Raw genomic sequence first — 12218 nt, 5'->3', positions numbered from 1 at the left:
GTAGGGAAAGAGCTTGTTTTAGAAGGTAATTTTGTTTATCTACTCTTTTCATCAAAATAAGCGTATAAACTAATTTTATAAACTAATGTGTAATATATATTTTGGTATATAATTATATAAACCTCCTTATAAGCTGATTTTTTACTTGAATGGGATTTTAGTACAGAAATATTTTTAAAAGTGCAAAGTGAGTTCAGAAATTAAAGCTATGACCAATTAAAGCTACAAATGACCAATATTTATTTATTATTTATTTATTTATTTTTAATTCAGGTTTTTGTTTAAATTTAGTTTTAGTTTTTTTAGTTTTGTTTAAATTTGTTTAAATTTAGTTAACATATAGTGTAATGTTGGTTTCAGGAGTAGAATTTAGTGATTAATCACTTACATACAACACCCAGTGCTCATCACAAGTGCCCTCCTTAATGCCCATCACCCAACTAGCCCACCCCCCACCCACCTCCCCTCTGATAACCCTCAGTTTGTTCTATATAATTAAGAGTCTGTTTCTTGGTTTACTTGTCTTTTTTTTTTCTCCTATGTTCATCTGTTTTGTTTCTTAAATTCCACATATGAGTGAAATCATATGGTAGATAGATGACCAATTTTTAAAAACTAAATGGAATACTTTTTATGTGTCTGATCCCAATTACAATTAAAAAAATTGTTCAAGAAATTATTTACTGTTATTAAAAGTATCTAATAATGTTTACATTTTTCTTGTAGGGAGGAAAAAACTCCTTTAAAAACAGTTGCTTCTTTAGTTTTAGATTTTAAAAACAGTAGATTCCTGTCCAGAATCTAAATTGGTCCTGGTGGTAAGATTTTCTATCTATTAGGACAGTGGTTCTCAATGTTGGCAGGATTGAAATCACCTGGAGGGCTTGCTAACATCATTGCTGGGCTCCACGCACAGAGTTTTTGATTCTGAAGGGCCTGGAGGTGGGGCCCACGAATTTGCATTTCTGATGAGTTCCCAGGTAATGCTGATGCAGTTGGCCCAGGAACCACATTTTGAGAACCATTCTGTTAGGATGAATTTTAGCAGTCATTAGGAGAGCTAGATTCTTCATCACAACATTTTGATGCTTTATGTCAAAACCATAGTGCAAATAAAACTTACTACCTTAAGTCATTTAAAAATGCATTGTTTCTCCTGGGCCATTTATGTTGTTTTTTTCTTTCCTACTTTACCCTGCTTCAAAGGTTGATCTATCAAACATATTTTCAAACTTATTATAATAAGACTAAAGGTCTTTTATTGATTTTACTGTAATTTTAGACAGACCCTAATGAATAGGAGTCTAGATCATCTGAAAATTGAGGGATTTTGTTTTGTTTTGTTTTTTGTCTTTTTTTTTTTTTTAGTTTTTTTAGTTTGTTTAGTTTTAGTTTTTTAGTGAATTTCTTGTCATTTTGCACATCTTTGTCTTAGTTTGGCCACAATGGAAGTAATACACTGATCTCTAAGAACTATAAAAAAATTTATTTTAGATCTTGGATGAGTAAAACCTATATATTTTTTAAACTCCTTTGTTGAAGATGCTCTAGTGTAGGGTAATGCTGGCATTCTAGGTTCCTTCCTTCAGTGCCATGGAAGGAGGGACGGGACCAGTTCCTTACTTCTCTATGGTTGTGTGTATGTGGCAGGGATGAGGAAACAGTCCTGAGGTGTCACAGTTCCCTTTGGGTCTGAGGTCTTTGGTCTGGTGGTCCACGCATCCTCCACAGCCACCTCATAAGGCACTCTCGGGTTTGTGTCATTTCTTTCCCAGGTTTACTGGAACGCTTTCCTCAGAATGACACCCCCTCTGTTCTCTTTCCTGTCCATTGCCACGCTTTCCTCTTGGCCATGCTTCCTTTGAGGCGTTCTCTTTGGATTCTCAAGAGGCTATTTGGCAAGTCCAGAAAAATAAACATTATGTCTCTCTCTTTCCATTCCAGTTACAATCCAAATTCTGCAAGACAATATAGACAACTGTGTTTGACTAGGGAACAAGGAAGTCTGGGAAGGAGAAAAAAGGACAAGAATTAACTTTAAGAAAGACAGACTTTCCAGCTAATCCATTTCATGATATTCTTTGGTGGAGAATCCTTACTTTCATCTGCTTCTCATAGCCATATCTATAATACTATATGGGTATTGCATATATAATATCAAACCCATATCTGTAGTACTCTTCCACATTTCCTCCCCTCACTTTACCCCTCATCCCCAACTCTGTAATGTTCTCCCCCCGCCCCGCCTTTGGGAAATGCCACCATTTCTGCATCTTTATTTAACCTCAGATTTAAATTGGATATTAATGGGGGTTTCCTGCAGCCTAGATTCTACAGACTGAAAGGGAGAGGGTGTTCTCTCTACTAGGCGTGCCAGAAGCTGATATCCTTGTCAAGTGTCTAAGTGCAAATACTCCTGCCACAGTGAGTATTTTCTTGCTGAGACCACAGAGTTCAGTCTCATGTGAGAAAGCCTTTTCTTCTTCGTAACATGACTTTGGCCCTACTCCTAACAGAATAATAATTCTGGCATCAATATTCTAGAGGAACAGTTATTTCTTCTTTGGGCTGTTTTCTTTATAAAGGACTTTATGGTACTGAGAGTAGCTCTGGACAGTTGGCACCATTCCCAAAAGATCCTCTTTATTCCTCCATTCTTTTTTCTAATAGAAGGGAAAAGAATGGGTAAGAGGATCTTAGTTTATCATGCCACAATTAATAGAAAAATTCCTTTATAGCTCACATTTGTATTAGCTTCTTCTAGAGACTGAATGTTTGTGTTACCCACCCCGAATTCATATGTTGAGTACCAACATCCAATGTGATGGTGTTTGGAATTGATACCTTTGGGAGGTGATTAGGTCATGATGGTGGAGCCCTCATGAATGGGATTAATAATGCCCTTATACGAGAGACCTGAAAGATCCCTTGCCCCTCCACCAATGAGGTTTTAGTGAGAAGATACCTGTCTATGAGGAAGCGAGCTCTCCCCAGACACCAAATCTGCTGGCGCTTTTATCTTGGACTTCCCAGCCTCTAGAAGTGTATGAAATTAATTTGTGATATATATAAATAAAGTGTGATATGTAAGCCACCCAGGTTATGGTACTTTTGTCTATAGCAACCCAAACAGACCAATACAGCTTCCCAGCACTACTGTAACAAATTACCATGATTTTAATATTCTAAAACAGCAGACATTTATTTGCTAACAATTCTGGGGGCTGGAATCCTAAATGAAGATGCTGGCAGAGCCATGCTCTCTCTGAAGGCTCTAAGGTAGGATCCTTACCTGCCTCTTCTTAGCTTCTGGGGGTAGCCAGCAATCCTTGGTGATGCTCGGCTTGTATCACTCTAATCTCTCCTGTTACGTGGCATTCCCCCTGTGTATCTATGTCTGTGTCCACATTTCCCCACTCTTACAAGGACACTAGGCATTGGATTAGGGCCCACCTTCATCCAGTATGACCTCATCTTAACTGAATACATCTGCAAAGACCCTCTATTCAAGTAAGATCACAGTTATAAGTATTGGGGGTTAGGACTTGAACACATCTTCTTGGTGGACACAGTTCAACCCTCAACAGTACTCTCCATTCAAACTCCTACTCGGGCATGTAGTATGGTTGCAAATTCTAGACCTCTGTGTCTCTAGCCATCCTCCATGACTTTCCTCATGCAGGTCCCTCTCTCCCCTCAGAATGGCTTCCTCATGCCATCCTCACCTCCCCCTTCCTACCTATGGACATTTTGTCCATTCTTTAAAACCTTTATCAGATGCGTTTCTTACATGATTCTTATCCTAGTGCTACCAACCAAATGGGATCCCTTGCATTTCTGTCCTTATTTTTCCTCGTATTAATTACATGTCTGTAATTGTTCTCATTCTACCAACTAGAAAGTAGATTGCTTAAAGAAAGAGAATAAGTCTTACTTATCTCTATCATCCCACAGTAGTTTTTTTTTTTTTTTTTTTTTTGCTTTGCACAGAACAGAATCACAAAATCAGAGAAAAATAGATGTTTTGAAGATACAGGGTTTGTGTATTTTAAGCATGTGAGAAAAGGGAAAACCTTAGTTTACACTCTCTTCTGCTGATTTCTCTCTGCTCCAAATAGGAAGAGTGTTTGGTATAAAAGCATTGTACAATTATTAACATAAATGTATGAGCCAATTATTCTGACTGCAGGCTCCAGCTCACTTTATGATCTTTGGAAAGGCAGTTGCTGTGTCAATTTTACCAATTAATAAAAGTGGAACTCACATGAAAAAATCACATATGAAAAGTGCCAAAGAATAATTATTGTTGAATATCATTCAAGCGCAATTGCTTGATTTTTTTACTCCATCCTTATTTGCACCCAAACTGAAATGAACATCAGAATCCTAATGATAAGAAAATAAATGTGAATGGTTTAATAAGGGATGTTGCTAAAAATGAAAAGCCTAAATCTGTCATCTTTATTCCCTAATCTTAGATTTAAAAAGCTGCACAGTGTTACTTAAAGACTCTGCTGTGGGTTTTATGTGTTTGTGTATATGGTTTATACTTATGAGTATATATGTATTTTACATATATGCACAAATTTTCATTCCTGTTTAAAGTTGCATATGTGTTTAAATTACTAATACGTCATGATTAGTAATGAAGTACATGATTTTCCTTTTTTCATTTCAATACATAATGAAACAATCCCTATCCGTTCATGGGAGTCTTCCCCTGTAGGAAATATGTCTTTATTCTTTTATAAGGCTAACTACCCACCAGTGTTTTGATTCCTTTCTCACTAATATATATGCATGTATCATGTATTACATTGCATTTTTAAAAACTTTAGTATTATGGAGGATGATAAATTATCTCGGGCTAGTTTTTTCTTTTTGTAATAATGAGCTACTAAGAGTTTTTTATTGGTAAATTCTTTCATCACCACTTACTAAGTAGGTATGGCAAATGTAGGCATCATCATCTAAGTAGGTATCTGCCATACCTACTTAGTATAAATGTATAAAACAATTGCTACAATTTTGCCTAATAAAGATTGTCGTGGATTCTAAGTATTTCTAGGACTCAGAGATTTCCTACCTATGACATTATTCCTTTTTAGTATTCAGTGACAATGCCCATGTTCAGATTCTCATTATTAGCAACACTGAATGATGGCTGGTTTTCCAGACCATGTTGTGTAGTGACATCAGCTAATTTCAAGTACTGTTGTGAGGGTCTCTGCGAGCTGAAATTGGATGTCATAAGATGACTGTCCTTGTATGTCTTCATTAACTTTTTTAAGTTTTTAATTAGGATTTAAACTAGATTTCTGATTGTGATGGATCTCCACAGATGTGCTATACTTGTCTAGAAACTTACCAAGGTTTTTCACATTTGGTTTCCAAAGCACATAATATTAAATGATGCTATTGCTTCTTTGGGTTCTGGGGTTGTTTTTCTTTATTTATGTCATATAAAAGGGGATAGAAGAGAAAATTGGCTAAAGCAAAGAGCCCATCACTAAGAAAAAAACTGATGCTTTTGATTGGCAGCCTGGCCATTCTAGATAACATTTTTTAAAGGATTGCATATATAGGGCAATAAATCTTTTTTAAACAACTACTGGGCATATGTTAACTAGTCTCTGAGAATTTGTACTGTGCTTCTAGTAAACTATAAATTTGGACCAGAGAGCTCTATATTGATACCAGTCATTTTTGAGAATTTGTACTGTGCTTCTAGTAAACTATAAATTTGGACCAGAGAGCTCTATATTGATACCAGTCATTTTCACATGTTTTAGAATCATTGAGATATTCTTTACTTCTTTTGTATTTTGTCTATATAATAGGGATGCTATCCTTGCTTCACAGGGTTCAATTCCTCATTTACTGAGTACTCAGTTCCTTCTCCAAATAGCTTATGATATAGCAGAAGGGATGTAAGTACATGAATTAACTATGAAATAAGAAAAAAATATTAAAATATTTTATTTCTGCAAACCCTGGGAATTCTACTGTCATCTGATGTCTAATTGTATTTCTTTGGCTTTTATCTTTTGTCAAGGAGGAAACAGAGGGATAATTTACTGTGATTTAAGAGTTTTTGCCCACATAAACACATAGTGAATGTCTTCACTGACTTGTTTTTTTGGCAAATATTCATTGTGTCTATTTGGCTCTGTTTTTGGCTCTGAAAATGTAGAGGTTAAGATCAAACCCCTTTCCTTAAAAATGTTGTAGCCCACTGGAGAGAGCCAATATCTACTAAGACGCAATATGAGAAATTTTGCTATCTAGATATACACAGGGCACTATCTGAACGCAGAGCAAGGAAGAGCAAACTAGGCTACTGAGTCAGGAAAGGCTCTCAGTCACAAAGAATGTAAAAGATATCCAGGTAGAAAAATGGTACAGCTATTTCTATTTTGTTTTTTCTTATTATATCTTTCAAATTTTCCAAGATATGTGGAGATGACATATATAATCATGAATAAGAATATTTTTTAAGTGTTTACACATCTGAAAGGAGGCTGAGGCATCTTATTTTTTTAAAGGGCCTTTTAGAGTGCCACTGAAATTCAAGAAAACAAGACAAATGTAGAATCATCTCATTAACACTACAGGAAAGAGAAGTCCTGGTATGTTTCTGTGAAGTAGGATATACTAAATGAAAATTATTTGTATAGATTTGTACTATGGATTATATCACATAAAATAGCATTATTGATTTCTTAAAATAATTATATTAATTTTGGCACTATAAAGTAACTATAAAGAAGTAAAAGTTTTTAGTAAATAAATTTATAAGAAATTATTCAAATTAATGTCTCATATTGGAAAGCTATCCTTTATTTATGATTTAAGAGTTCTGATATTTACATTTATTAAACAAGTATGTATTGAGTATCTACTATGTGCCAGACACTGTTCTAAGCCTTGGAAATAGAACAGTGAACAAAATGAGTGAAAATCTGTGTCCTCTGAAAACATAAGCTTACTCTAACATAAGCAGGGATCATTAATGAAGAGATCGATAATAAAATATGGTATGTCAGATCATAATATGCTATGGGAAAAAATAAGGCAGGAAATAGTGTTGGGTGTATTAGGGGAGGTGAATGAGTTGATCATTAAAAGTGTGGTTATTGATAAGACAATATTTGAAAGGAGTCCTGAAGGAGGTGAAGAAGCAAACCATGCAGGTGTCTAGAGGAAGAGAATCCGGGCAAAGGGACAACAACTATAGAGCCTTGAGACAAACACATGCTTCTCAGGTGGAAGGAACTGGCAGGAGCCCAATGTGGCTGGGACTGTGGGAGGGTACAAGGAGAGGAGTCGAGAAAGGCGTAGCGAGGCCAGATTCTGTAGTCCTTATTGGCCGTGGTGAAAAGCTGGCTCTAATTCTAAATAAGATGACAGCCATTGGAGGGTTTGGATTTGAAGAGTCATGATCTGACCGAAAGGATGCCTCTGGCTCATGTGTAACAGCTAGACTCAGGAGGACTAAGGTCAGTGAGGGAGACCAGTTAAAATGCTATTGCAGTGTTCCAGGTGAGAGAAGCTGGTGGCTCAGAGTAGTGTGGTAGTGGAGGTCCGATGTTGGACATATGGGCACACCTAAAACCTGATCATTACTAGTCACTGCTCCCTGCACTCTGTCGGTAGGCTCCAATTCAAGTATCTCAGACTAGCTAGCCCTTTGACTAGCACTTTCTTCCAAGCACTGCAACACATTTCTTACGACAGTTAAAGCTACAATTCATTCATCCTACCACCTTTTCATCATCCCTCTTGGCTTCGTTTCCTTCCTTATTCAGCTTAGATTCCATGGTCCCATTTAAATTCCTTGCATAGCCTCTTAATTTCCATGTATCTCTTTTTGGTGTGTTGTTGACCTTGCCCTGAAAAACCACACATCTCATTAATTACAACTCTGTCTACTGCATGCCTGGACCCAGACAACTGAACCTCACTGGAGAAAAACACACAAACATGCTTACTGACCTCACTTTGACCATAACAGAAAGGGAGCCCTTCAGACTTCCTGATAATCCTACTACATTTTCTAAGGTTGTTCGCTTTCCCTAGCTCACTCTCATACCTTCTGTTCCTCAAATTTCTAACACCTCCTCTCTCATCCCTATTATCAACTTACTAGTACACTGAGAAAATAAAAGTAACCAGAAAAAAAAAAAACTTTTCTGTGTTTCCATCATCAAAACCGCCACCCTCCTGAAACTGTGACCATATTCTCTGCTGTCAGTATGGTTGAATTTGTTTCTGTCTAAGGCCAAAACCTTCCACTTATATATTAGGGCATTCCATTCTCACCTGGTCAAGATGTTGTTTTAGCAAACATTCCATCTCTCTCAAAATCAAATCAACATGTCATCATTCCCATCTTTAAAAAGCCCTCCCTTTTACCTTATCCATTTCTCTAGCTACCACCCTATTTCTTAGCTCCCCCTTTTCAAGAGTTGCCTATATTCATTGTTTATACTTCTTCTTCTCCCATTCTTATTTAAACTCACTACAGCGGCTTTGGTATCCACCACTCCCTGAAACTGTTGCTGTCAAGGTTACAAGTGACTTGTAAGTTGCTCAACCCAATGGCCACTTCCTGGTCCTCATTTGATTCAACTGTCTGCGACTTTTGACACAGATGATCACTCCCTCCATCCTGAAGTTTTTTCTTCATTTGGCTGCCAGGACACCAGGTTTCACTGGTTTTGTTCTGACCTCCCTTGCCCAAATTTCTCAGTCTTCTTCACTGTGATGCCTCTCCTCTTCCTAACTTCTGTTGGTGTTCTTTGGATCTCTTTTCTCTGACTCAGCTCACTTTTAGGTCATCCCATGAAGGCTCATAATTTTAAGTATCAGGCATATACTGACAACACCTAAATATATAGCTCCAATCCTGACCTCTGCTCAGAGCTCCTGAAAAACATATCCATCCAACAGCCTGCTCATCATTTCCTTTTGCATAATATATCAAGTTTCATGTGTCCAAGACCAAAGTCTTGATTTTCTTTCCCTAAATATGCTCCTTCTGCATTTTTCCTTAGCAAGTGGCATTTCTAAACTTTCAGTTGCTCAGGTTAATACTTTCAGAGTCAAACCTAACTCCTCTTTTTCTCATGCCCCAGATGCAAACTGTAAATGAATCATGCCAATTTTACCTTCAACAAACTTCTTAAAACATATGCTAATGTGCCTAAATGATTACAATAATTGTATCCTTTGAAACACATTTAGATTTTTAGAAGCACCTATAAGTCGCAACAAATTTCATGACTACAGTTTGTAATAAAAATCTGTACAATTCACATTTAGTCAGGAATGAAATGTAAATAGTTTTCTTGAGTGAGTTATAAATATCCCTAAAAGCCAATTCTAAAATACTAGTTTCAAAAATGATTTGCTCTAGAGCAGCATCAGTGGGATGAATATTTTATTTACCATGTTATCACTTACAAGGATAATGTTTATTAGGCTTTGTAGGTTCTGGATTATTATTTAAAATTTGTCTCCATTCTTTATAATCACAATTTGAATTAACATCTCAAGAATAGTACAAAGACTTATTTATTGCTCTGTAATGTTGATAAGAATACTGACTCTGAAATCATTCTGCTTGCATTCAATACTGGCTCTATCATTTTCTAGGTACATTATCATGGACAAGTCCCTTAAATGCTCAGTGCCTCAGTTTCCTCATCTGTAAAACGAGGATAATGCCAGTGTCTACCTCAGGATTTCCTCGTAGGATCAAATGAGATCACGTACTTAAGTATTTAGGATAGCAACTGGCACAGAGTAAAAGATAGGAACGGTGCCAGAATAAAAGAATTATATGGAGATTCTTTGATTTTGGAAGCCCTCAGGGAACTTGAGGCATAAATAGACTATCTGAAAGGTCATAGACATTGGCGAGGGTAGGGTACGTGCTACGGTGAGTGCTGTGAATTGTGTAAGACTGTTGAATCACAGACCTGTACCTCTGAAACAAATAATACATTATATGTTTAAAAAAAAAAAAAGAAGAAGAAGATAGCAGGAAGGGAAGAATGAAGGGGGGGAAATTGGAGGGGGAGACGAACCATGAGAAACTATGGACTCTGAGAAACAAACTGAGGGTTCTAGAGGGGAGGGGGTGGGGGGATGGGTTAGCCTGGTGATGGGTATTAAAGAGGGCACGTACTGCATGGAGCACTGGGTGTTATATGCAAACAACGAATCATGGAACACTACATCAAAAACTAATGATGTAATGTATGGTGATCAACATAACATAATAAAAAAATAATAAAGACATTGCAGGGTTTCAGGAATTGTTCAAGAGAGCCAGAAAAGTGGCATGTGAAAGCAATATGTATTAGTTATCTAGAAAGTGAGAGAACCAGCTAACAAATGTCATAGACATTCAAATGAGAAAGATTACTTCCATCAACGGCAGTTTAAGATCATTCGTGGTGAAATTTTCGTTATTTAAATGCCCATTTCGAATTACAATAAAACTGAGATAAAGCGCCAGTTTTGACATATGAATATTCAGAAGCATAGGACTTTAGTACAAACTGCTAGTGTAGGTTGATTAGATGCCATAAGAGAAATCCTTCCGAAATGTAAATACCTATTTATTTAGGTAGATAGGAAGCTGCCATTTAGATTGGTATTGCTAACCCTACTGAAGTATCACACTGCTGATCAGTTTGATGTGCATATAGTTTATTGTAGAGAGCATCAGTTATATGTCTCTGTGGGTGTTTCTTCTTCCTGGAACAATCATACATTTATCTAAGATATAAATTTAATCAACAAATATAAATTGAGCACCTACTCTGGGCGAGACACGGTCTTCTCATGCTAGGAACATATACATTGCCAAATAAAAAAATGTAAGATTGATGTAGTAATAATAGCTGATCCCCATGATTTCATTATTTATTCCTTTCAAATGGATATGTTTCCTGAAGCGTAATTAATCAGCATTAACCCCAGAACTGTGAAGCTATGGGTACCAGTGGACAAAGTAATTTCAAAGTTTGACCCCAGGAAAGGGAGAAAAAGAGACCTAAATGCTTTACCTTCTCTTTCCCTCTAGTTGGCTCGTCACAACAAACTCTTACAGCAGATGCTCAAACCAGGATCGGATCCAGATGATGGGGATGAAGCCTTAAAATATTATGCCAACCACACTGCACAGATCGAGGTAACCATCTCTTATTTCTCGAAAAGGATCAACTGTGAAAATATATGTTCCCTTTCTCTTTCAGACCATTTTCATAATTGTTTCCTAGAACAATGAAGCAGAATTGAAAAATAGAAACTGTAAAAGTATACATCAAAAGATAAGATGCAAGGAGTGATCTATGAGAAATTGAAGTGCATATCTTTCAAAGTGGTCTTTATTTTTTGGCCAGAACGATATGTGAATTTTCTTTTGTAATTAACGTTATTTTTATGTTGTGTTGGTCATGGAAGCAATCATTACAGGGCAGTGATGTTTTGATGAAAAGATAATTACATTACAAGCTATCATGCAAGAAAAGCATTCTCTGTAAAAACTATAAAAGGCTTGTTAAAAGAGAGATCTCTGTGTAAAGCAGTGTTCAAAAGTGTGGAAGGCACTATAAAGTGCTCATAGCGATGGCATAAACCTGGAGTGCTTTAGCAGCTCTCGTTTTCAGTACACGGCAATTGACCCCCCCCATGCAATATTATTTAATAGCTTTTGGCAGTTGAGGAGGGGTAGGTCAACATGGATTTACCATTATGTGTTGTGAGACCCATCTGGCTGTCATTTACTAGCTCTGGTATCATTTTGACACTGGTTGGCAGAGCTAATCAGGCAGAAGTGAGCAGAGTAGTTGACGCTTGTCACTTGTAATTTACATTCATACATTTATTCATTTTGGTGGATATTTTTTAGTTTAGAGCAGAATGCATGATGGGTATCACTGCTATTAACTCTCAGGATATATAATCACGATACCGTGCTGTTTGCTATTGCCAAATATTTGGAATAATGAACATGTCACAAAATTGATCACTTGCTCACGTTTATAAACATTAATAGTACTGCAGCTTTGGTGGGAGACTCGACGTAGGAACCCATAAGCTGGACCAGCAGCAAAAACGTTGCTTATTGCATCAGGTGATTAGAGCCTGAGAGGCTGGTCACCTCAGGAAGCTGGAGAAGTTGATACGGATTTATCGCCAAACCA

At 36.8% G+C, this 12218-nt stretch overlaps 1 protein-coding gene across 6 annotated transcripts in view; it reads left to right on the top strand.

Moving 5' to 3' along the window:
* Window positions 1-12218, top strand: part of ITPR2 (inositol 1,4,5-trisphosphate receptor type 2) — a 493497-nt gene that overhangs the window by 372028 nt on the left and 109251 nt on the right. For all 6 annotated transcript variants that reach the window (XM_032432655.1, XM_032432656.1, XM_032432658.1 and 3 more), the window contains one exon: window positions 11096-11203. In XM_032432655.1, the coding sequence (XP_032288546.1) occupies window positions 11096-11203 (108 nt within the window). The remainder of the gene's footprint in view (window positions 1-11095; window positions 11204-12218) is intronic.

This window comes from Phoca vitulina, unplaced genomic scaffold, assembly GCF_004348235.1.
Source record: "Phoca vitulina isolate PV1807 unplaced genomic scaffold, GSC_HSeal_1.0 scaffold49, whole genome shotgun sequence".
Taxonomy (NCBI): Eukaryota; Metazoa; Chordata; class Mammalia; order Carnivora; family Phocidae; genus Phoca; species Phoca vitulina.
This window is presented reverse-complemented; position numbering and strand designations above follow the sequence as displayed.